General features: G+C 34.6%; 1 protein-coding gene and 1 long non-coding RNA gene across 13 annotated transcripts in view; one reads left to right on the top strand and one right to left on the bottom strand.

Annotated features, from left to right (window-relative positions):
• The window catches only part of LOC147656818 (furin-like), a 292,983-nt gene that overhangs the window by 260,126 nt on the left and 8,060 nt on the right, over positions 1–24,797 (bottom strand). For all 12 annotated transcript variants that reach the window (XR_015293694.1, XR_015293692.1, XR_015293693.1 and 9 more), the window contains exon 2: positions 23,588–24,154. Coding sequence is in view for 9 of the 12 variants with exons in the window: in XM_086913347.1 (XP_086769473.1) it covers positions 23,588–23,779 (192 nt within the window). In the remaining 3 variants the exon portion in view is untranslated. The remainder of the gene's footprint in view (positions 1–23,587; positions 24,155–24,797) is intronic.
• LOC147656819 (uncharacterized) lies at positions 18,919–20,030 on the top strand. Its single transcript, XR_015293697.1, has 2 exons — positions 18,919–19,266; positions 19,348–20,030. It is a non-coding gene; the product is annotated as an uncharacterized LOC147656819 (long non-coding RNA).

The raw sequence follows: 24,797 nt of genomic DNA, 5'->3' as shown, positions 1-24,797 counted from the left end.
TCAAAAATACAGAAAAATCATATCGTAGCAGGAAAACATTTTTATATTTTTTTAAAGAAATCAAGTAATAAATTGTTATAATTTGTTCTAAAAATATAAACTTATTCATAATTAATAAAAATTAATTGCAAAAATATAAGTATTTGAACAACAAGAATTTATTTGATGGTAACAAGTTAAGCAAAATCAAATAAAATAACGGATATTGAAATAGTTTAACTTTCTCGAAAATTAAAATACAATAAATAAAAAGTGAATTAAAAATTTTATTCAAATAATTTGAATAATAATTCATTTCGATAATCCTGTGTTCAAGCACCATGTAAAACCGACAAAACCAACCGGCTAAACAACACATGGCAAGTTTATAACCACGGTCGAGAGAACGATTTAGTAAATTCCATATACGCGCATTTATCCACCGTCAGAAGATCAGTCGGCGCTAAACTCGTTTACAAATTGTAATGCTTCGCGTGTCAGGTATGTACATACCGTTGATTTAACAGCCAGATTTTAAGCACCGAGTAAATTTGACGCACCTGTCGTAATAACGACACTTGCCTCCACGATAGCCAAGATTTACGATCGCGTCAAAGAGAAACCGTGAAGTCGAGAATCTCTGTTACTGCGTTATGTATGTATACGAGCAGAGATAAAATTGACGATCGTTTAAACCTTAATGAATCTGGTTGAGCAAACGAATGAACCGGTGTTGTTAGTGACACGAAACTGAGAATTACGCTTAGAAGCAATTTCGACGTTTGTGCTAGGTTATTTTGTTAAACGGATGATGCTTGATGTGTTTCAAAAGTAATCAAGTTTCTACGGAACGGAAGAAACGAGTGGTGACATCTTTTGTTAATAGTTAGAAATAAGTCACTTGGCCTGATAGGTTAATTTTTCCATATGTATTCTCTAGTGACTTTTTCAACCATGAATAATACATGTCAAAGACTTCGTGCAATCCTGTAGAAGATATAATTGAGAACGAAATGACAGAGTCCTATTCGGATGAAAGACAAGTATCTTTGAATATTCGAGAATTACTAATATCAAATTATAAGATTCTAATAATTCCACTAAGAAATTTAATTTAACCGATATATTTAAAAAGATATAATTTTATCGAAAATATTAATTTTTTCTCGAAATAATTCTGAAGATATCAAAAAATCGATCGATTTAAATGGCACGAATCATGATAAATTTTTAATGTTATAGGTTAAACGCTTATGCAAAGTTTAAGATGTGTACGTTACATGCAGTTTGTATATATATATATATTGCTACATTTAATCATGTTCTCTTGAACTTTCACTGATAAATACAACGAATGCAACTGAGTAACGATAATTCGTGACATCCGAACTTATCGGTTTTTGAAAGATTTAAACGACACGGAAGTTCCAACTGGTGATAATATATCAAAATAACGCAATGCAGTGTTTCGTGAGAAAATTTAAACGAAACTTCGAACGTGCAACCCGTTAAAATAATTTATGTACGGAATCTATGTATTTTCACGATACGGTTGCCAGAAAAATATTCTCCATGAAGAGAATGGGAGAAAGTAGCGTGCATCATGTGTGGTTAGCGAACTAGTGACGTCATTCATACAAATAAAGAATTAAAAGAACTAACTAACGAAATAATTCAATTTTATAAAATAAAAGAATGAAAGTATTTGTGCAATTAAATATGATGTTATATCTTTTTAATTTGTACGCAACGGATTATTTTATAAATTAAATATATTTTATGATATAAATTGTCTTGGTAATTATAGAAAAGAATATACATGAATTTAAGTGTGCTCTCTTTTTTCTATCATTATTTTATTCACATTTTTCAATGATATATTAACCAATAATATTGTTATTGATTCTTAATGGATTTATATTGAGATTATCAAAGCGATAATGATATTTCCTTAGAGTACAAACGATTAATTAGTATCAATATTGTATCTTGAAATATATTCCATTATAAAATTTATTATTGACCAATATCTCTATTATTCGATTGTCTCATCATTAAAATATTCTATACAATACATTTTGTGTATTATATACGGTTTATGCATAATACAAACAATTTCTAGCGTGTATAAAGTTCACAATTTAATAAATTATGAATATTCCATCATATTTGAATTATTCATGGATGCATATGTTTTAGAATCTATATAGATATATATATATAACGAAATGTTGACTTTTCTATGGCGAAGTACGATTTTGCCGGATGTTGACTTTCCCCTAGGGAAGTTTATTTCAAAATCACTAGCAACAACAAGAAACAAGATGCTCGAATCGTTTAAGGAGGTTAAGCTACGTCCATCCATTCCACTATGGAGAAGCACTAGTTATTTAACCCTAGATGAGAAGTTATTTTATTTTCTGGAAATATGATAATAATTTTCATTGTACTTTGTGAAATTTTTATTTTAAATTCCATCATAAAGGCGAAATCACACGATAACTATTTTAAATAAACGTTTTGAATCTTTAACTTTGGTGAAACATCGAAATATTGAGTTTCAATATTTTATTCGATAAATTTGTTACAACTTTTTAATTAAAGTTATTAAAAACCATTCAACTTTTATTTGAAATTTCTCGTTATTACGAATAATAAAAATGAATGATAATATCAGGTAAATTTTATTTGCAATTTTTTTCGATGCTTGCGAATCTTAAACGCAATTTATACCCAACTTTCTCAAGAAAATGCCATTTCCATCTTTTTTTTTTTTTTTTTTTTAATTACAAATATACTCGTTTAAAATTGTAATTTTTTTATACTTTACGTATGCAATAAGGTAAAGGCCTGTTGACGCTCCTAATAGAATCGTTTCGAAGAAAAAAGTTGTACAAACAGAATTAATTAAACGAACGTTAAGTAAATATTCGAAACATACAGTGTGTAATACAAGAAATATTCACGATTTCATACGTTTCATTCATTTGATAACAAAATTTTCAAAATTTCTTTCATAAATTCCATCTCTATATTTTTCACAAAACTTGGACACATTTGTCTAGTCTATTATCGAACAATGACTTTCACTCTCAACCAGTGGCCAAACTTTATTTCACTTTCAAATGAATTTCCATCTTAACTTTCACTCTTGACACGATGTCGATTAGCAAGCAATTCTCAAATTTATTTATTTTTTTTTTTTTTAACCTTCAAATTTATCCACATTCTTTGAATAGAAAATTATTTATCTATATATATATATATATATATATATATATATATATATATATATATATTAAACGATGACATACTATATCGTGAAATTCGTAAACATCTCATTTTTTTCCGCATCAACGCTTGCATTATTCTCCGCTTGAGATTCATCGTGCATACCAATCATGAATATGCATCTCTGTTTTCTCGCCGTTATATTACAAACACAGGCGGGAAAACACTCGTATTTGTTCATTTAGAAAGAGACCAAGACGCCACCTCGCGTTCGCACGAACAATGGATTAAATCGATCGAGAAAAATTAATAAAATAGAATGATATTAACGAACGATGTTTGGTGGAATCGAGGAACAGATTCTTATAGAAAGGTGATTAAAATTAGGTGGTAAAGTTTGGAAAAAATAACTTTAGAGATATATATTTGCAAATTTGATATTGAATTAAATTAAAAGATTCGATATGGAAAGATGATTTCATATCTTCGTTCGTATGTATGCATATGTCATTATTTTAAAATAAACTATTAATCATAGAGAGTCACTGATTGATACTTGAAACGTAATTTTTTTCTTCCTTTTCTTTCCATCGTTATTTCAACATCATAAAATTTTTCTTCGAGAAGAAGTTGCTTTTACGTATAATCCATTACGATTAGATTGAATTTCTTTCGGATTAAATTTTTAAATTTAAAATAGTTTGGAAAATAATTAATCGTGAAACTGATAAGAAAGATCACTGAATGATTAAGGATGAATAAGGAATGACAATGAACTGGCAGGCATCCGGTTTAATTATCAATTTTAATTTCCTCGGGGATCAGGTGATTAATGTAAAAATTACAGCCAGCTATTGGCAAAAGTTTATGAAAAAATTTCAATTATGCGATCGTTCAATTTCAAATTTGTAAAATTATCCCTTCGTTTCAAAAAATATGGGAAAAGAGAAAGAGAAGAAATTTCTTATCGATTGAGGGTAATCATATATGGTTAAAATAACTAGAAAAGTAACTAGCAACATCAACGAATGGAACTAGGATAAGTTATTACTATAAATAATTTTCAGAAAGAAAATTTATTTGGAAATAAATGGAAGAATTTATTCTATCATATCTTCAATTTTCCAAACTTAATAACCAATTATCTTTACAGAAATCATAACAATACCACGAACTCAGTCTCATTAATCTTGCAACGTACGTACATATTTCATTTTCCACTACTCTCGTTCGAAGAATGTTCGCAACAGAAAAGTTAGGTTATGTAAACTCTATACATCGAACTATGCAACATGGTAAAACACGACACGGATTATTCTAATCCCAGCAAAACACATATATCACAAACACGAACAACCATATGAATAATATATATATATATATAAAATATTCTGTTAAACGATTAATTTGTTTTTCAAACTTACTTTCATCGAAGATCACTTCCGGCAAATTAATTATTCATAAAAAAAATTGAAAAATTAATCCGCTAACGGATATATCGACGAAAGATTGCTTTCGAATAATGGATTTAATGAGTTGTACGATCTACTCGCGGTGAAAATCCTTTCCCTTGCTTTTAAACGTGCATCGATACAATATTGTGCAATCGCGCGTGAGGTACGCGGTTATATCAGCGGTTCTCAATTCAATAATACATATGACATCTAACATTTTCGATCATCCTCGACAAGCTTGAATCGATATTAAATAACAACGCAACGAAACGACATTTTTCGAACCACATTTAAAAGAAAAAGATTATTTCCAATTCTCGATCCGTCTGAAATGAACGGAATCGATCCAGTTTCGGATCCATCTTCGTGTACAGGTTAACGTTACGCGCGATTCGATGCGCGCGCATCGAGAATAGGAGAGAGAATAGGAACGTGTCAGACACCATAACTCGAGCGTATTAACGAAGAATTCGCGATTGGCTACGCGTCGAAGAAACAATTCTGGTTACCACGGCGGGGAATAAAAACAATGAGTACGTGACGGAAGTCGGGGTTGGCGAACTATAAGAAAAGGCAGTCGGAGAGCTTTCGAAACGTTTTCCCACATCGGTATATATATATATATATGTATACTGGGGGCTCCTTTATTCGCGGCTTGAATTATTTACCCAAGAAGGCTCCACTAGAGTACGTGCAAACAACGAGAGAGGACGTGTTTCCACGATCGACTCACGATCCGACGTTTCGGTGGAAAGAAAATAGGATGTCCGTGAGAAACGGCCACGTTTACGGATGCATGGGATTTCCCTTTCCTTTGCGCGCCACAACATCGGGCAAAGGAAATATTCCTCCTGCTGAAAAATCCCCCGTATTCCTCATTATTCCTCCTCGGTTTCCCTTTCTTTCCTCGAAAATACTCGTTTTCTTCGAGATTGCATATTCCATCGCGTAAAAATTCGCTCTTTTTTAACGGGATAAAACGCATCTCGAGGGATGTTTCTACATACGAGTTCTTTTCGTATTTTTAACTTAACTTTTTCTTTTAAATCGCTCATCGTTGAATTCGTTTATACGCGAAGATGTCGCGTATATTTCTACTTTTCTGAGGAATACGAGCTTCTATTATAATTATATGACTCGAAATAAGTGGAGCAAACGTTTTATCGAAACGTTCTATTTGATAAAACCCGAGCAGGGGGGAAAAATTGTAGGAAGATTGTATGCAGCAAGTGCCTTCGTCTCGCGTGCGTGTTTTTATCTCTTGCTACTGGAATAGCCATAGTTGCACGAGCGGATGCGATGGGGCGGTGGAAAGTAATATCAAGTAACAGGAAGCGGTGGCGGGGGGAGAGAGGGATATTCCTTTAACCTTAAATGCAATAAAATACGATTCCTCGTACGAAGTATGATGATACGAATTGTTGAAATTGGACGAGTTCAACGACTTGAGATGACCTTAGATTAAATATCTAGGCCTTAGCCAATTTGTTATTAACTAACTAAACCGAACGATAATGAGATATTATTAAATCTAAGTCGTAAGTTTGTGTGGATTTAATTATCAAAAAGTAATAATTTTTACAATAAGAAGAAAAAGAACTCGAATTTTAACTAAATCCCTGAACCTGGCTTCTGATCTATTGAATCTATCGAAACGACCAGGCACGATCGATTCTACCATACTTCGATCACTTTCACTTCGTAAAATAGAGTAGCTGGCGATAGAGTAGCCTTGAACCACGCGATCCAGTTTTGCAGGAATTGGTCTGCCGAACGAAAACACGATTCTCACGGAGACGATTGTTTGAAACAGTCGAATTCGAAAAGTGACACGCTCGCGCGCCAATATCTTCGGAATAACAAAAGTTTTCCTCCCTCGGTATCCACGTGGAATCGCAATTTCCTTCGTTGGTAGGAATAAAAGGATGCAATAAGAAAGGGCGAAACGGTGCAGTGGTTATCAAAACGTTTTTCAAACCAGGGAGGATTACAAGTTTTTTTTTTTATAAATATAGCGAATTTCGCTTCTAAATGACTTTTTATACACGCAGTCTACGAATTAATACAAAAAGTTTTACTTGTATTCGTTAATTCAACTCTTCGTTTCGAATGTAACGCAGATATCGAGGCCCTAGGGAACCCTAGACCGTTTGAGAAACGCTGCTCTATCGGTAACAGCTGAGGGGAGCAAGATGCCGCGGGTCCGGATGAAGGAAGTGAAAGTAATTTTCAGAAACTCGTGACTCACGTACACACACACACACACACACACACACACACACACACACACACACACACACACACACACACACACACACACACACACACACACACACACACACACACACACACACACACACACACACACACACACACACACACACACACACACCTGTGTACACGTGTGTGTGTGTATTCCAGTTCTGGTCGCTCGTCGAACCGCGGATGCACGCGATAGTGGGAGCTGCGATGGCATAGGGGGAGAAATGCAAGAACCGTGTTCAACAATTATTCGACTGTACAAGCGTTGCAAAGTCGATAATTGCAAAGTCGCTGACCGAGCTGTACAGTTTCGAGAAACCGGTGAATTATTAATGGAACTAAGTCCTCCCTCGCTCGTAAAATGAATTTAAACATCGCTTTCGAGCCATGAAAACGGTAACTATAAACAACAATTTGGTGAAATCACGCGAAATAATTACAGTTTGCAGAATCTTGTTAAAATATTTCCATATATATATATATATATATATATATATATATATATATATATATATATCGTGTGAACTTTAACCGAACGAAGAGGTAAAAGAAATTAGGGGCAAATATTAATCTGTCGAGAAGTTGTCGAAAAGTATTAAAAGATTAGTTCGAAGATGAATTATTGATTATTCATCGCAAGTTTGAAAGTTTTTTTCTTTTCTTTCTTCTGATGTTTAAAAAATTGATATCGATCGAACGAGTTTTCGTAGTGTATTTTTTATTGCATCTTATTAAAAAAAAATAATAACAATAAAATGTATTTGATTTGATACGACGATGTTATAAGCATCTTTTTTTTTCCCCCCCTCGCGTTTCTCCGTTATTTATATTTCCATTAATATAATTGGGTGAAGAGTTTGCTTGTCAAATTGTATTTTCCTGCGCAAATACGCGGGGAGACACAGAGGGGAGCAATATGGAGAGAAAAATCAGAGCTGGTAATCGGAACGGCAGCCAAGGATATTGCCACTTTGTCGATAATGCGACTAAGTCGAATGGCAGTCTTAATCCTCGATATCCACGGCATAGGCTAACGCGAAGAATCGGGGGAAACCGGTTTCTATCCAAAAAATATTCGAACAATACGAAGGAAAAGTAATTTTCGATTTTTCGATTAAAGCAAAATTGAACCGTCGTGAAATGTAGAAGGATAAATTATTTTTGTTCATTCATGAAAAAATAAAAAAATAATAAGATCTAAAAATAATTTGTTTTTCAACTTCAACTTAAATACGTGAGCATCGTATATGCACTGCACTGTTTCGTTATTATTGTTGATTTACTGATATTAGAATGTTACACTTTTAGAATCGTTGAGTTCCTTAATTATCTCACATTGGATGCTATAATTAGCAGTACGCGTTTCCATATATGTAGACGAGATTACAATGCTCTGACGAGATTACGACCGTTACATTCATACTGAATTATACACGTGTGAACTATTACATTATCACGGGCACTATAATTAAACCAGCTCGGCACAATGTTTCTATTTCAAAGGATGAATGATTCACAAGAATACAGAATCTAGGTAAAAAATGTTTAAATAAGCATATAATCCTATTACAAACTTAATAAATGCTTTTAATGATGAAACGTATAATATACTTCACATCAGGAAGGTCATGTAAATCAGTACAGCTTATCTGATTCCAAGCATGCGTAATCGTATATCTTTCGAGTTAATCGTATCCAATGATTGTAATAAATTAATCATTGTTTTAAGTAATCCCATATATTCTCAGCCTTATTCTAGTTGAAAAATGAACGTGCAATAAGCGTACAATAGGCTTTTCGCACGATCAGCGCAGATCTCTGCCGGTAAAGTAGTACTCTCGTCTCAATAAGTATTCGAAAAATAAGATTTCTACTTTGATCGATCCAGTTTCTATCCCATCTATTCATTAATTATCCTTGAAAAAGATCTCGGCGGCAATACTGTTACGAATACCGTCTGTAAAGTTAATGATGGGTATTTCTTACTCCTCCTTCCGTACAAATTGTTCTTTATCCGCGCAATAATGGCACGTCCGCTCGCTTTTACGATGCTACATACTTTCCGACCACTACCGTAAACGTAAATTCAAGGACGAGCTCGTCAAGCCTGGGCACCATCGACGATTCGAGGCTGCCCATACGGTCGTGTGTTTCGATGGTCAATAAAATGGTCTTCTTGCCTGCAAAATCCAAGCAGAGAGCCAGTATCAAAATGGATGTTACGGTTGTGAAATTCGCCATCGTGAATGGCACGATTGCGACATGGAACGTCGTGGATGTAATTCGACGATCCCCCTCCCCCAAACAAAAACATTCTATCTGCAACGATTCGGCATCTTGAATGAAAATAGAGGTCTCTGGCGTCGCGTATTCGTGTCTCGTTTATTAACACATCGCGAGCAACGCGTTATTAAGCGTGTATAATTTTAGCTTTTTTTACGGCAATTGTAAAAATTTATGGGCGTAACATTTTATACAAATTTATTAGTTTACACACTGTAACTGCATGTACATGTACATAAAAGATAGGTTTAAATGTTTTATTTCTTCACAGGAGTATGAAATTTCGAAGAATTCGATGTATGACATTTTATATATATATATATATATATTTCTCAAACGAACGTTATTCGACACTTGATTTTAATTTAATTTGTATGTATAATGGCAAGTAATGCTTGGGACGACAATTTATTTAAATGTCATCCAACATAATTTTAAATGTTTATACATTGAAAAGAAAAAGTTTCCAAATCAAACTTGTTGTTTCAATATCAGTTTTGACAATATCAAAACGTAATGTATGCAAAGATGAATTTCGAATGGTCGACGATAAAGAATAGGAAAACCTGGAACGTTCCAACAAATTTGGTCGATCTCGTGAAACTCGTTTGGAATCGTAATTCTTCCGGAGAGCGGTGATTCCCTTGAATACAATCAACGTAACACTTCTTGAAATTACTATGGTTAACCTGGATTTCGCGTACACGTGAACTTCTTTCGCAGACTATACGCGATTTTGTTCCCGGTGGGACAAAACGTCTCATTACGACACTGCTGGAAACCCATCAACGAAAGAGAGAGAGAGAGAGAGAGAATAGAGAAGGAAAGAATCGCCTGTGTGAGACGAAGAAACAGATGCTTTACGTGAAATAATTTTAATCATTAAAATTAACTGTCAAACAAAGAAATAGAAGATATGCGATGTAAATTATTTAATTTAATTGTTAATAATTTCGTAACAAACATTTGGACAAGAAAAAAAAAGTAAAAATTCAACTTTCTTAAAATTCTCTGAAATTATTATTCATTATTCATTTCAGGACAGCGCGTAAAACAAGGATAAAAAATAATTATCGAAAAAGTTCGAGAAAAGAATATACACGCAAGAAAGAAAAGAAGCGAAGCATCGAGAAACCATCGAAAAAGATATTACAAAAAAGTTGCCCATACCGCAAAGAGAGAGAGAAGAATAATCCTGAGAAACAGAAACCAGGAAGAACGAACTCGGAAAAGGAACGGAGAAAGAAAAAAGATAACGCAACAAGCCAGGCATGAAAAAAGGTATGCAAAAAAACGAAGAACGAGACAAGCAGGAGAGAGAGAGAGAGAGAGAGAGAGAGAGAGAGAGAGAGAGATCCAATGAAGAAAGAAACGGGAGATGCCAATAACGAGATGAACAAGGGGAAGTGGAGGAGGAATGCGAAACAAGGATAGAAGACAGAAATCGAGAGTAGCGTAGCAGAAAGAACGGGGAGAAAGTCGGAACGAAGAAGGAACGGAGAGTTGCGGTTAATCCTCCTTTTTTTCCTTCTATCCTCGTCGCTCCAATACAACACGGACTCAGCCTCGAACCGGTGAGCAGAGCCGCATCTGTGCAACGGTATATTGGCGGTAAACGGGTTCCGTGAGTTGTGAAGTTACCGGTTTCTACGGAGAACATATACGGGGCCCTGTTGCGTGAACCAAGAGCTCGATAAATAGCCACGTGACACGACTGCGTTTCTGCACTTGGGATCTTGGGTCTATGGCAAATTTTTGCTCGATGGATCGATGACGTTTGGTAACGGTAGATGGTGTTTAGAGGTTATGTTGCTTCGTACGTATGAAATTACGTAAAGGATCCTTTTCTGAAATTAATAACTGTATATATATATGGAATACGATGCCTTTTGGAATCCTTGATTTTGTTATTCTCGATGAGATAGGTGATGTTTAGACGTTACTAATGCTACGAAAGTATTTACGTGTGAACGTGTGTAAGATAGATTCTGTGTGAAATTAATAACGATGTAGAATACGATGCTTTTTCGAATTCTTGATTTTGTTACGTGTGTCGAAGAATCGGTGATGTTCGTAACGGGATTCGCTGTTAGACGATTAGTTTAGAGGTTATGTTGCTGCTTCGTATGTAGCTGCGTGTAAATATGAAATGTGAAAATTCTTTTGTGAAATTGATTAACGATATGGAATATGATTACTTTACCGTAAAATAATTGGAAATAAATTCTAGATTTAGAAATTATAATTCGATCTCTTCTTGCAATATTAAAAAGTTTACTTGAAGAGTGATTATATAATTTTTATTCTCTGAAATATTCGTTCTAATTTTTCGAATCTTCTGATGAAGAAAAATAATAATAATAACTGTTCATATTCATAATCAAAAAAAATAAAACAAGAATACATTGCGTATACATGTGTATAATGGCGATGTTAATTTCAGTACGAGAGAAATAACATAGATGGCGTGTTTAATCGTCGCCACGGTATTCCATAATTTGCGTAAAGTCATATTTTCATGAACACAACGAAAGACGTTTAACCGAAGATTTCACCCATAAAATATTTGAACTTTGAATAAAATAATAGGAATAAGTAAATTTATGTCCTTGAAAGAATACCTTCAACAGAAAGTGGAAAAATAAATTGCAAACAAATCGTAAAATGGAAGTTTTTTTTCGAAGCTTTTTACAATTTCAAAAATAAAAAGAAAGAAAAAAAGGGAGGATAAAAATATCGAAACATTCGGTATAGTTTTATTCTACTATTGGTTTAAAAAATATTGCAAAACTTTCGTTTCCGATGTTTCGTTTCCGCAAATTGTAGCAAACACTGGGTAATATTGATACCGACGCAGTCCACACGCTGTTCGAGAATTTTCCCTCGATAAAATCGTGGTATAACACGATTCCTCGATTTTACACTGGAAAGCGTAACGACATTATTTTTAAGTGCATCACGCAATTTCACGATATTACACGAATGCGCATGCGTACGTGTGTTATATATTTAAATTGCAATACTTTAATATGCGTATATATATATCTAATAAAATTTCTAATTTCTTTGGAATTTTCTGATACATATCGCGTTTAATAAGTTGAATGAACAAATTCTTTGGTAAAAGACGTTGCAAATATTCAAATATTCCGCCAAACGATCATTGATAATTATCGAATTAATGACTACGTGATTAATGTAAAAGATGAAATTTAATATTCCGAAGAAGTATACTTAACAAACTTGTATTTCGCTACATAAAAGAATTTTACGTTTCAAGATAAAAAAAAAAAAAAAAAAAAAAAAAAAAGAAACGTGCAATTATCGAATAAACATGAATCAACGAAATATTTATATATATACATTTTTACACTGAAGAAATTTCCATCTTTCATTAAGAACATTCTGAAATTTTTAGAAAATCGTTCTATCCTTACCACCTTTTCCTGAAATTAAAAATTATCCAATTAATTAAATCAACGATCAAACTTACGTGTTATATAAAAAAAAATTCATCAAAACAATCGTAAAATTAATAAAATAAACGAGAATTAAAAATTTTTGACGAAAAATCATGTACACGTTTTATCACCAAGCTACCTCCATTGATTCGCGTAAATGAGATTCATCGAGACAGACAGAGACAGAGAGAGAAAGAGGATTGAGAGTCGGCGGGAAATTCAAATGGAAGCGGGGAATAGTTCCACGCGAGAAGATCCAGAGACAAGGTAGTGGTGGAGGGAAACTGATTTTCCTCGGTCTGTCGGGGTGAAACGATTCGCGGAAATTGTCGAGGAGGCATAAATCCCACATCCAAGGAACACCTTCTCCCTTCCTTCCTTCCAACGCGATGAAATAAAAACATTTTTCAACTCGACTTTCCACGAGCATCGACACACCGGGCCACTCGACTGGAAAATATAAATCACCACTTCCCCTTTTCTTCTTCTTCTTCTTCTTCTTCTTCTTGTCTCAAAAAATTTTCGTTCCCAGACAAAGGACAGAAACGAGGACAGTAATGTACGATGTATGGGGAGGGGATACGAATTATTCGATCAACGAGATAATCCATGTTCCAAAAAAGATTCGACACGAGGATCGGGCGAATCTTTGGGAATTTGAGAATTCGATTAGATAGAGAGGAAGTTTGTAACAATCGTTTGAAAGCATAATTGCGATAAGGTTATGGAAAGATCGAGAATCCAGAGATTCGTGATAAGATGATTGGAAAACGAAAGTAAGGCGAGCTTAATACGATTTGTTTTAACTTGAAATATAATATATCGAATAAAATAAGGATTTACGATTCGAACGAATTAAAAGCCAAACTCGGTAACGAAGTTTTACGAGTAATTTAATTCTTCACTGGCGTGTAAGGCGAGAGATCGAGACAAAATGATTCATCGTACAATTTTTCCAACACACTTCTTATCGAATTTTAATAATATTTGTATACACGGTTATAATTCCTTGTATTCCAGATTTCGCATAAACAACAAGCGTGATAAGTATTTTTGTAACGCTCGATTTTACGATTTTTTAACAAAGTTAAGTATGTATAGTATTATTTTTCTTTCCTCGTATACGGTTGCGTAAGAATAAAAAACTTGTGAATATCAAGTATTTCATATAATATCGATGTTATCAATAAGTCGCATTCTCTGATGATCCCCTCGAGGGTCATCATCTTGTTAGATCCTATGTGGCTTGAGAGGTCGCGCCTATCGCGTTCCAAAATCCACCAGAATCGTCGTCTATGTCGCTACTCGCGCCATCTACAATGAACTCGTCGAAAAAGAGAAGAAACGTCTATCTAGAGTTAAATTTCCTCGTATCGTTTTTTTCTTTTTTTTCTCTTTCTCTCCTTCTAAATACAAAAGTCGAATATTTGTTCGAACAACAATGACGAACGTTGTTAAACGGCGTGGTGGATATAAACTTAAACATCACCTCTTTTCGAGCGAAATTCAATAGTTGGGAATAGCATTACTCACGGGATAACCCAATAAGCCGAAGTGCAGGGCTGTTTCGAGAGGTAGACGCGAAGTGCACAACCGTTGCGAAACAGTTTCTTCGAGTCGAGTTTTAAAGGAAAAGAAAACGAAGGAGGAGACAAGGGGGAGGCAATATGATTCCAGCGTCCATTTCAAAGGCTGAAAATATCGGTAAAATGTTGTAAAAATTAGTTAGGACTTTTTTTTTTTCTTTCACCATAATTTTAACCTTATTCTTGTTGTATCGTGTAACATGGAATAGAATAAATACATTGGATGTTAATTCGTGGGATGTTAAAAATTAAAAATTGCTCGTGACTTAATAAATAAATCTCTCTATAACCGACATTTTCTTAACATTAACTTTTGCGTGTTTATTTTGACTTCTAACCTCTCCAACGCCCTCTACAAGCACCATTTCCATTACACAACGCTTCGATCACGACTTAACTCTTTGGAATATACTGTTTAGGTTAGAAAGTGTCTCGCCTTTCCTCCATATGCATAACACATCTTTCAACTTGTCTTGAAAAATTTATTAAATAATCACAAACACACAGCTATATGATGATAAACGTGATAATTTAATTTACTTTTTAATTTCGTCCATACCTTCGATCGATAACCCTATTTTCACGTATTTTATTAAAAGGTGCGATCGATAATTCCTTCGACACGCAAGATTCCACGTGTTTCTCCCCCAAAGAAGATTTCTCTTCGATTCTACCGTGTCCAGAGTACAAAATACAAACAAGATACAAGAGCAAGATAGTTGGGCGGCACCCACACGTGAGAAATTATTTCGCATTGCGCGAAATCCTTTCTCTCTGTCGAGGCCTCGCCTTAATATTGCGTCCACAATATTGTGAACTTTTGTTGGGGCGAGACAACTCGCGCGGCCGCCCTATATACCCGATCAAAACACGTTTAAATCGATCCCCCCACCATTCCACCGGTGATTGTATCCTCGAGAGAACCGCGTGCACAACTCCTTTTGCCCGAGGGACAAAGAAGGAGAGGCAGAATCGGTAAAAGGCGAACTTCCTCCCTTTCGCAGAGGCGAGGTTTCTGCGGATAATCGCGTCCCTCTGTTGTCGCGAAAATCTTTCCTTCTTCCTTTTCTTTTACTTTTTTTTCTTCTTCTTCCGTACATTTGTACGATTGCAACGTTATTTATTTACGTTTTTTTCGTAACGTGATATATTATTGAAAAGTTGGTGAAATTGTAAAAATTTTTTTTTTTTTTTGTATATATTCGATAATTGCACGATTTTTTTTTCTTTTTTTTTTTTTGTTTATTTGGTCTCGCGATACATTCCATTGCGGACGAAAGATTGAAATGTTTTTTGTTTAACTCGCATTAACGTTGCGGATATTTTTCACGTCGGACGTTCAGGTGTTGTAAATAATCGTGCCTTTCGAATCATTATATAAAGATTCTTTTGTCTTTCTTTCTTTCCTCGATGTTTGCTTCATGTTCACGATTTCACGTATTTATTTGTTGCTTTTGAAATATATTTTATTGTAAAATATATACAAAATAATTGATGGAATATTTTTCTTTTTTTTTTCGATATTGATAACACTCCAGATATTTTCCACATCAGACACCGTCCAACCACCGTCTCACCAGATAATTATTGCGTCTCTCGTTGCCTCTGTTATTGAAAAAAATCCCTCTTTTTTTTTTGTACAATTGCACGATTTCACGCGATACAGTTACAAATACTTTTCTTCTCGTTGTTGCAAAAATTTCGTTTCTTCTTTTAAATTTTTATCTTTTAAAAATCTCTATCTCGTCAAAAGTTGATAAAATAATTTCTCTTCCCCGATCGTCTTAATAATCCAAATTTCACAATGGTTTCGTCGAGTAACTTTGCTCTTCGATCGTCGTCAACAAGAACCAATTCGAAATAAGTTTTTTCCATCTTCGTTCCATTTCGATCGTATTTCTCGTATTAATTCGATTGGAAATCGAGATTCTTTATCCATATATATACATACGCGGCTTTGTGTCAAACGAAGCGTTCCGGGAGAAAGGAAAATTTGCATGGGCGGAGGATCCAACTATTATCTCTTCTTACTTGTTTATATAAATCTGATAATTTATGCTTCCAAGATTGAAATAATTCGTGTGTGATGTAAATTGAACCGTTTGTGGAAAAAGAAGGAAACGAGAGGAAGAATTTTATTTATCGATACGATCGTGGCAGGCGAGTTAAATGAGAATTAACAAAGGGTTGAGCAAATTGAAATTTTTATTGAGACAAAGTAAAGTGAAAACTCGAATAGAAATCCGTTTTCGACTATTCGTAATATATTGTTTCCACTTTGTGCATCTTCTTTTCTCTTTTTCTATCTATCGTGTATATATATATGTATTTTTAATAACAGATTTAAATTTTCCATCCAACAAACATCCGCGGTCTAATTATAGGTTTATACGATAAACGGCGATAAGGTAAACTTTACGTTGGAAAAAAAAAAAAGGCGAGGGAAAAAGATATCTCGCCAATAGTCGGCGTTTTATTCCCAAATTGATTACTCAATTTTTGCGCAATTTTTAGAAACGTGCGTATATTTTTCGTTAAGAAAAATTCGATTTCGACCTCGTGAATACCTCGTCCATATTTAAATCCAATATCAACGATTCAAAAAAAATCGACGATTTCATCGGCGAGTAATAAAAATTCCAATTGGAAAAATTTATAAGAATCGTTCGTAAGTAAAAAAAAAAAAAAAAAAAACAAATTTCTCTTTTCAATCGTTTATAGCTTCGAATTGACTTTTTTTTTTTTTTTTTTTTTTTTTTTTTTTTAATAAATCGATCTAACAAACATCACATACACGATACGAATCACGATACGTGGTGTCAGAAATCGTAACGGTATCAGGGGCAAAGACAAACGATCCGAAAAACGTTAAAAAGCAGGAACCGATATCGTCCGTGTCCCAGAAGAGTCGTCAATCGTCGAAACTCGAACTGACCTCGAAACTGCGTGAAATAAATATGTGTAGAGAGAGAGAGAGAGAGAGAAGTGAGTGGAATCGATGACGATAAAATGTGACGAAATTTCACGTAGAGAAGAACGCCATTCGAAACGCGATCAAAGAAGCCTGCTACTATTATTATACGCCATTTTTCGCCATTTTCTTTCTTTCTTTTTTTTTTTTTTTTTTTTTTTCGAGCTGACTTTTTTAGTAGTAGCATCGAACGAGTGATTAAAGGTGATTTTTGAAAATTAAAATCGCGAGGGAACGAGAAAGGTAAGAGTATTTGATCTCGTTGTAAAAAATCGAAAAATTGTGAAAAAAGAGATAAAAATATCGAAAGAAATTTGTTTCCTTTTTTTTGATATCTTCGTACGATGTGGAATATAAAGTTTTCAAAAAAATTACATTAAAAAAAGTAGACTAATCTCGGGATATTGAAAACAATCATCTTAGATGAATCATTATAAATGGTTTATTTGAAATCAATTGAATTTATTTTAAGACGATTGTTTCGGGTGTTTCGAGATTTTTTTTTTTTTTTTTCAACGAAAATTTTTAGTCTTGTTTTTAATCGCAGGCAACTAATGAACACTCGTGATTAATTCGATTTGATCGAAGTTTCCGAACGAGAGCCCAAATAAATTAAGCAGAAATTCAACTTTTATCGGCAAGCAGCGAAAGTGAATCGTGCGATAAGAAATTTTTCTTGGCGAGAAAAAAAAACGCACGACGAGTTCCGTTCGCGCTTTAAATTTTCCAAAAATTCGTCGTAACGAGGGAACCGTTATTCCTTCGCGATGTTTATTTGCAAAAAATTAAAATTTAATTCATTCTCTAAAAATAGGAGAAACATTGGATAAGAGAGGAAGGAGGGAAGAGATAAAACTCGGAGAGGAAATTCGATCGAATATCGTAAAGCTGAAGCCGTGGAAGTGGAATATACCACCGTGTATTATTATTATTATTCGCGCCAAGAGGAGCGAGAGGAACTTTGAAGGAGGCTTTTCGGGATTCACGGTGGAAAGAAAACTTCTTTTCAGCGGGGAAAACCAAGGATGCGGAGAGAAAAGGGTGTAGGGGAGGGAGGGGGGAGGATGGAACATGGCAACGATCGCCATGCATTTGCCAGAAACAGGTAATAAACTTCCATCTCGTGTCGACGCGTTTACGTCCCAACCGACACGCCATTCCCCGCCATTTTTCTCTCCTCGATATTCCACCTCCTTCCCCCTCCCCATACCATATCCATATCCGTCGTTCCATCGCCAGAACCCAAGGTTAACGTCGAAAGAGTAACTTTGCAAAGTTACGAAAAATTTACAGAATACGACAATTAATTAAAGTAATTAAAATTATTCCACGTTTATTACATATTATCGTAGTTATTATAATTGACCCGTAACCTTTAACAATTATCTGCGATTATTATTATTGCGTTTCGAACGATAAATTTAGAATAGATCCAAGAATAATTTTACTCGTGAGTTCGATTATTTAAATTTGGCGCGAAAAGCTCGAATTGAACATTTATCATAGTCATAGTCATTATAATTAATATTATTATATTTCGAACGAATAGATCGTCGAAGTATAATTTTTTAACTCGAGTTAGTTCGATTAAAATTTGAATTTCGCGCGGGAAAGAATGGCGTCGACAGAAGCGAGGAAGAGAGGGGAGATGCGCTTTACGGGAAAGTTCGTTTGTCCGCGCATGTCGCGCCAGTTAGAGTTAATAGTTGGCCCGAGTATGTTGCCGAGGAAGCGTGTGTTGGAGAGAAGGGGGGATGCGTCCGCCTTTCTTAGACGAAAAGTTTGGCGTTTCTCCGCGCATGTCGGGCGGAAGAGTTGATAGGGAACTGTGAATTTGTAAGTAAATAAGTCTCTGTTGTGAAGTGAAATAGATTGTTGCCTTTTTTTCTTTTTCTTTTTTTTCTTTTTGAAAAGTTATGCACGAGACGTAGATAAAGTTAATAATAGAGACGCGTGGTACAGTTATGCGAACGAGATATAATTATTAGTCAGTCTCGGATGTGTGAATACGCGATATGTATATGCATACGAGGAAGATGGTGAGAGAAACAGAGAGAAAGAAGGGGAGATAAGTTTTGATGTTTCTCAGATGAAAAGTTGATTTGTTTATTTTTGTACAGTTGATTAGTCTGAAATGTGCGAATAAGATGAAAAACAGAAGGAAAGAAGAGATGCTCTGAGATATGTTTGTGAAAAATATATTGGAATGGAGATTTGTTTGATCAGCGCAGTTTAACAATTTACACAAAGAGTTAATAATTTTAGTGTCAAATGTGTGGATGAAACAAGATGATCTAAGATAGGTTTCAACGTTTCTAAGATGGAAAATTTGATGATCCTTATGGTTAATAATTAGTCTCAAACACGTGAGTGTATAAGTGAGCCTCTATGTGTACAAGATGAGAAAAAAATAGAGAGAGAAAGAATGGAGAAGAGATGGTCTTTGATACTAGTCTTTATTTTTATGAACGAGTTATTGACCTCGAATTTGAGATATAAATTTATTTTAGTAAGATTCTATGATATTATCTTTTAAAAAATTTTTCTTTCTTTTTGAAGAAGTCGCGTCAATTGTAATTGTAATTTTTTTTAAAAAAAAAAATTCGACTCTTAGAAAGTTCGTTCATCCCGCTTCCAGCGATTTTCACCACATGGTCACGATCTTGAAACGTGAAAACGGACCTACAGACTGGTTAGAAAGTTCCCTCGAACGAACGTACGTTTTTACTTCACCAGAATATTATTAATATTCCTTCGAAACAAACTTGTATATACACGTATATATATATTCGTATCCTCATTTCCTGATTCACGATATAATAACTTTCCAAGCTTAAACAACATTTCATTTTCACAATTCACATGCTTCACTTCCTTCGATCCAAACGCCGCGTTCGAACATTTTCTTTTTCAATCCTATTCAAAATGCACTCTTCATGACAAAGCATAATTCTATAATTCGTTTCATGAGATTAAAAAAAAAAAACAATTGAAACAAATTTGATACACAGCTCGAACTCACATTGACAACGAAAAACACGGATGAAGAATGGGGAAGACGAAGGAGGGCGCGATTTCGTAACCTTCCCCCCCTCCCTCCTCTCTTTTTTTTTTGTTTTCCATTTCGACGCAACAAAAAAGTCGGAAATTAGCGAAATATCTACCTCGACGGTTGACACGGAGATGAAATTTTCACCTGTGCGCTGCAGTTGAACATTGGAAGAGGAGGGAGAGAGGGAGGGAGAGGATGTTTCGCGCGATTGCATAAAAATACAACAACCGCGGACGAAAATGGGGCACGAGTTCACAAAAGCCTGGGGATCAGGATCGTGGAAAACTTGTGTTCCGGCGAGCTGGAACGAGTGATTTATAGTTTTACGATCATGAGACTTTTTAGAGGTGGCGATAACCGTTCCGGTTGCGAGCTGTAAAAATTTTTCGACGGCGGCCGCCATCGAAACGAAGCATCGAAACGGCGGAATTTTTTTCTCATTTTCTTTCCTTGAAAAATTCATGGAAATCGCATACTTTGCAATCGATACGATATTCTCCACTATTACTCGCGTTAGAAATAGCTTTGAAATTGTGGTATTTAGTTTCGGTACGTTTATGATCAAGGGGTTGATCCCAAATGTGTTTTCGTGTGAATGGAATGACAGGTATATATTTTTCTATTTCTCAAATTGTTCGTGAAGAAGAAAAATATCATTTGAAATTATTCCGTCGTATTTGATTTTATTCGATTATCAGAATTTGAAAACGGTTCGGTTACAGTTCGATAAATTGGAGTTGGAAACATTGGAAGAAACTGAATGACTTTGAAAAATTGAAAATTGTTGTGAGATAAAAAAAAATTTGTTTTATCGCACATCGAATAAAAAAGGGCAAACGCATTTGCCAAATTTAACGCAATTAGCGTTCCAGGTAATGGAATTACTTATATTTATAGCGATTCAGGTTTGCTACAATTCCGCTTTAAATAATACTATTTTAAACCTTAATTTCGTTAATGCGCCCAATTAGTGTCCCTTCCCTTGGAATAATTATCGTCACAAGTTTTTATGTCCTCGCCCTATCCGCTCCATTTAGCAAACTGATGTCTGCCTCCAACTAATTCAAAGTTTGAAGTTGCTGCTCGCGTTCCGTCGGTAGATGTAACTTACAGTAACTCGCGATAGTTTTGGTTTCGTGGGAATTTTATAGGCGAAGCTTAACTGACAACTTTATTTTATCCCGTTTCGAAGGTTCACGAGAATTTCTCTTCAACGAACATTCCGTAAATTTGTATTTGGTTGCCTCGGTTGATAAGGAAGATATCGTGATTAACCCGCGCAAACAGAGAAAAATCCTGAATATTATTTCGTCTATAATTTTTTTCTCTTTCTTTCCTCTTTATATCGTATATTGTCTATACAAATCGTACAAATTATTTCAATATTGAAAAGTTTTAAATAAATTTCGGATTCGTAGAAATTTCTTTTATTCGTAACATTGATATCTCGCGTGACGGCGGCCATTAATCGGTAATTACGGTAAGTTTGGTGGTCAAGGTTAATAATATCTTGGAATAGCGATGAGTCTTTGCAAACCGTCCTTATTAATTCCTCCCTTGAGTCTATTTAAACTTTATTACAATAACTACTTTGGAATAATAACTTCTAACTAGAATACATTCCGAACAACTCAAATCGAGCAAAGCCTTTATACAACGTGTTCCGCCATATTTGCGAATAACTTGCTCTATCGGTAAAGCAAATTTATCGGTGAATAAGATAATAAGCAATTGTAAAAAAATTCATAATCAATTCATAATATTAATTCCTTAATTGTAAATATCAAATTGTATTTATAATAGAGATATAATTTTGCGGTTTGCTTCCTAATTTTCTTATTATTTCTTATCAACTTTTCCCAGAAAGAGGTTAGATTTAATAATCCTTCCCAATTTTACTTTTAATCGAATGAAATTAATTTCTCCAAAAATTGCCTCGCTTAATTTTTACACTTGTCCGTTATATGAATAATTCACTTAATGCAGAAAATAAATAACTGTATTAAGTCGATAATTCTAATAATAAGTTGTCGAAATACAATTAATATAACATCGTAATATAACTTGATTGCTTAATTTTTTCTCTCGCCTCGCGCGAAACGTGAAAGAAAAAGAGAAAGAGATAAAAAAAAATGCGAAACCGGTATCCGTGAAAAAAACTTGTTTCTTATCTCATCGGGTGTAACGCGTAGCTGTCGAAAACACTTTTAACTATGAAATGATCATTGTGTCCTGTAAGTGTCCTTGATACTCGTGGTGGTAAAATGAAAATTCAGCACGCGAGTGCAAAAGCAGGGAAAAACTTGTTATCAAAACTGTGTCAATCAGAAGCGATAAACTTTTATAACGAATTACGAGCGATTACAAGTATAACGGGTTGGGCACGCACGAGCAATCTCTTGCTTGAATTATGTTGTTAATGGAGGACTGTTGAACCAAAGTGACTGGAAGCCGATGATCGAGATAAAACTTCTTGCAGTGCTCGATTAATCATTTATGATAATAAACGCGAATAATAAATCGAAATAAAAATGCGAAGATATATGATTATGAAAATGAATTTTACGAAACGATTTGACGAAAATATGGTATTAAATCGAGAATAAATTGTACGCCTTTCATTCCTCTATATATAATTTAAATTTTGTTTGTGTCGTGACAGATAAAAATTATATTGCTTGTTTAATATGTTTATAATCTGAGATCAACGAACTAATAATGATTATTAAAATCATTATTTTAATTCCAATATAACGGGATACTTTAAATAGAAAGTAACAATACATGATAAGTAAAATAAAATTCAAAAAATAATGAAAGATAGCTCGACTTGCACTGCACCGAGTAAAATTGAAATACGTTACGTTAATAATCATTTCGTTAAATACTTCATCGATTATTATCGGTTTTGCCTACGTAAAATTAAACTGTTTACTTGACTCGATAAATATGAAGTTCATCTATTGATGTTTTTTTTTTTTTATCATTTTTTTTCATCGTTTTGATATCTAATTTCTACATACAATTATAACAAGTTAGTTAGCTTTATGCAAGATTGCCCCTTGACACGAGAATTCGAATTTCGGAAGAGATCGGGAAACTTCGGCCAGAGTCGGGTCCGCTTGATACCGAATCTTCCCGACTCGACCCGAAGCCGTAATGCGGTACGAAATACAAACAATTTTCTACATCATACCATACCGTATCTATCCGCAATAATAACTTTCAAATCCCATAACGTTATAAAAAATGAATTATAAGTATACAACCAACTATAAGTAAATAAAAGGAAAATGATCAAAACTCACCTGTCCATAATTGTCGAATCCGTATTTGGCAGCGATCTCCGCGGCAGCGTCCGGTCCATCTGGCACGTGGACTGCGAACTGATTGGTGAAGATCGGCGTTGATCGCGGCCGTGGCCCAGGTTCCGACTTTACCAACAGAGCACCGATCAACATCACTAGTAACACGCACAACGAATCCGCTTGAACGATCATCTCGTCGATTTCCAAACGGACGAGATACTATCTTCCAAAATATCGTTACGCGTAATTTTTCCACCCGTTCAATCCGAGATTCACGACCGAAACGAATTTTCAAACGTCGTAGACGCGGTACGACGGGGAAAACACGAAATCGAAGGTTAATGTTCCCGTGAAAACCGGCGGGAATCGCGAATCTTCATCTAATTTCCGTGTACCATCGTAAACGTTACGACGCATCCGAACGACACGAAGGAGGAGGAGTGAAAAGAGAATAAGACGATTGATGAGGGAGATACGGTGACGAGATCGCTCGCGATACGCGACACGACACTCGCGGAAACGATTTCACGATCTCTTTTGCGATCAGCTGGAGAAGGGGAATCTTGTCTGCAACAGAAAAAGAGGAAAGAAAATTACGACGATTGGATTGAAAGAAAGAAAAAGAAAAAAAATTGTTGACTGGTCGAATATAATTCCGGTCACGATGCCGGAAGGATATCACTAAGATCTTTGCGGTGTGGTGATATTAATTATCGCGGAGAGAATTTTTCACGCTCTCTGGACACGCATTCTGGAATTTATTTCGATTTCGCCGCGGCGGTCACGTATTCGTTCTTTTTAATCTCTCGCTCTATTGTACTTTTTTCTTTTCTTTTCTATTATACGTACGGTGTTATATATTTCGCAAGAGAGATAAAATTAACATGTAAAAATGTTAATTTGTAGTTTATTAAGTTTTTAAATTAAATATACGTTAAAGTGAAAGATGGAACTTGCTATATAATGTGGCACAAAATAATGATATTTAAACGTTGATAAAAATGAAACGATCCTATTTAAACCAGATAAATTTACACGCTTTCCAAAAAGGTGCAAGATTTCGTTCTATGAATAAACTTTTTAAATTAATCCCTGATTATTTCCAACGAAGACTTATGATATCCCGCGTCGACTTATAACATCTTTCCGAGAATGAAAATGAAAAATCGACGTTAGAGAATCGTTATATTCTCGAAAATACAATTTATCA

This window comes from Apis florea, unplaced genomic scaffold (genome assembly GCF_048593485.1).
Source record: "Apis florea isolate Af1SG1 unplaced genomic scaffold, ASM4859348v1 contig_3496_pilon, whole genome shotgun sequence".
Taxonomy (NCBI): Eukaryota; Metazoa; Arthropoda; class Insecta; order Hymenoptera; family Apidae; genus Apis; species Apis florea.
Note: the sequence above shows the minus strand (reverse complement) of the source record. Positions and strands in the feature narration are given on the sequence as shown.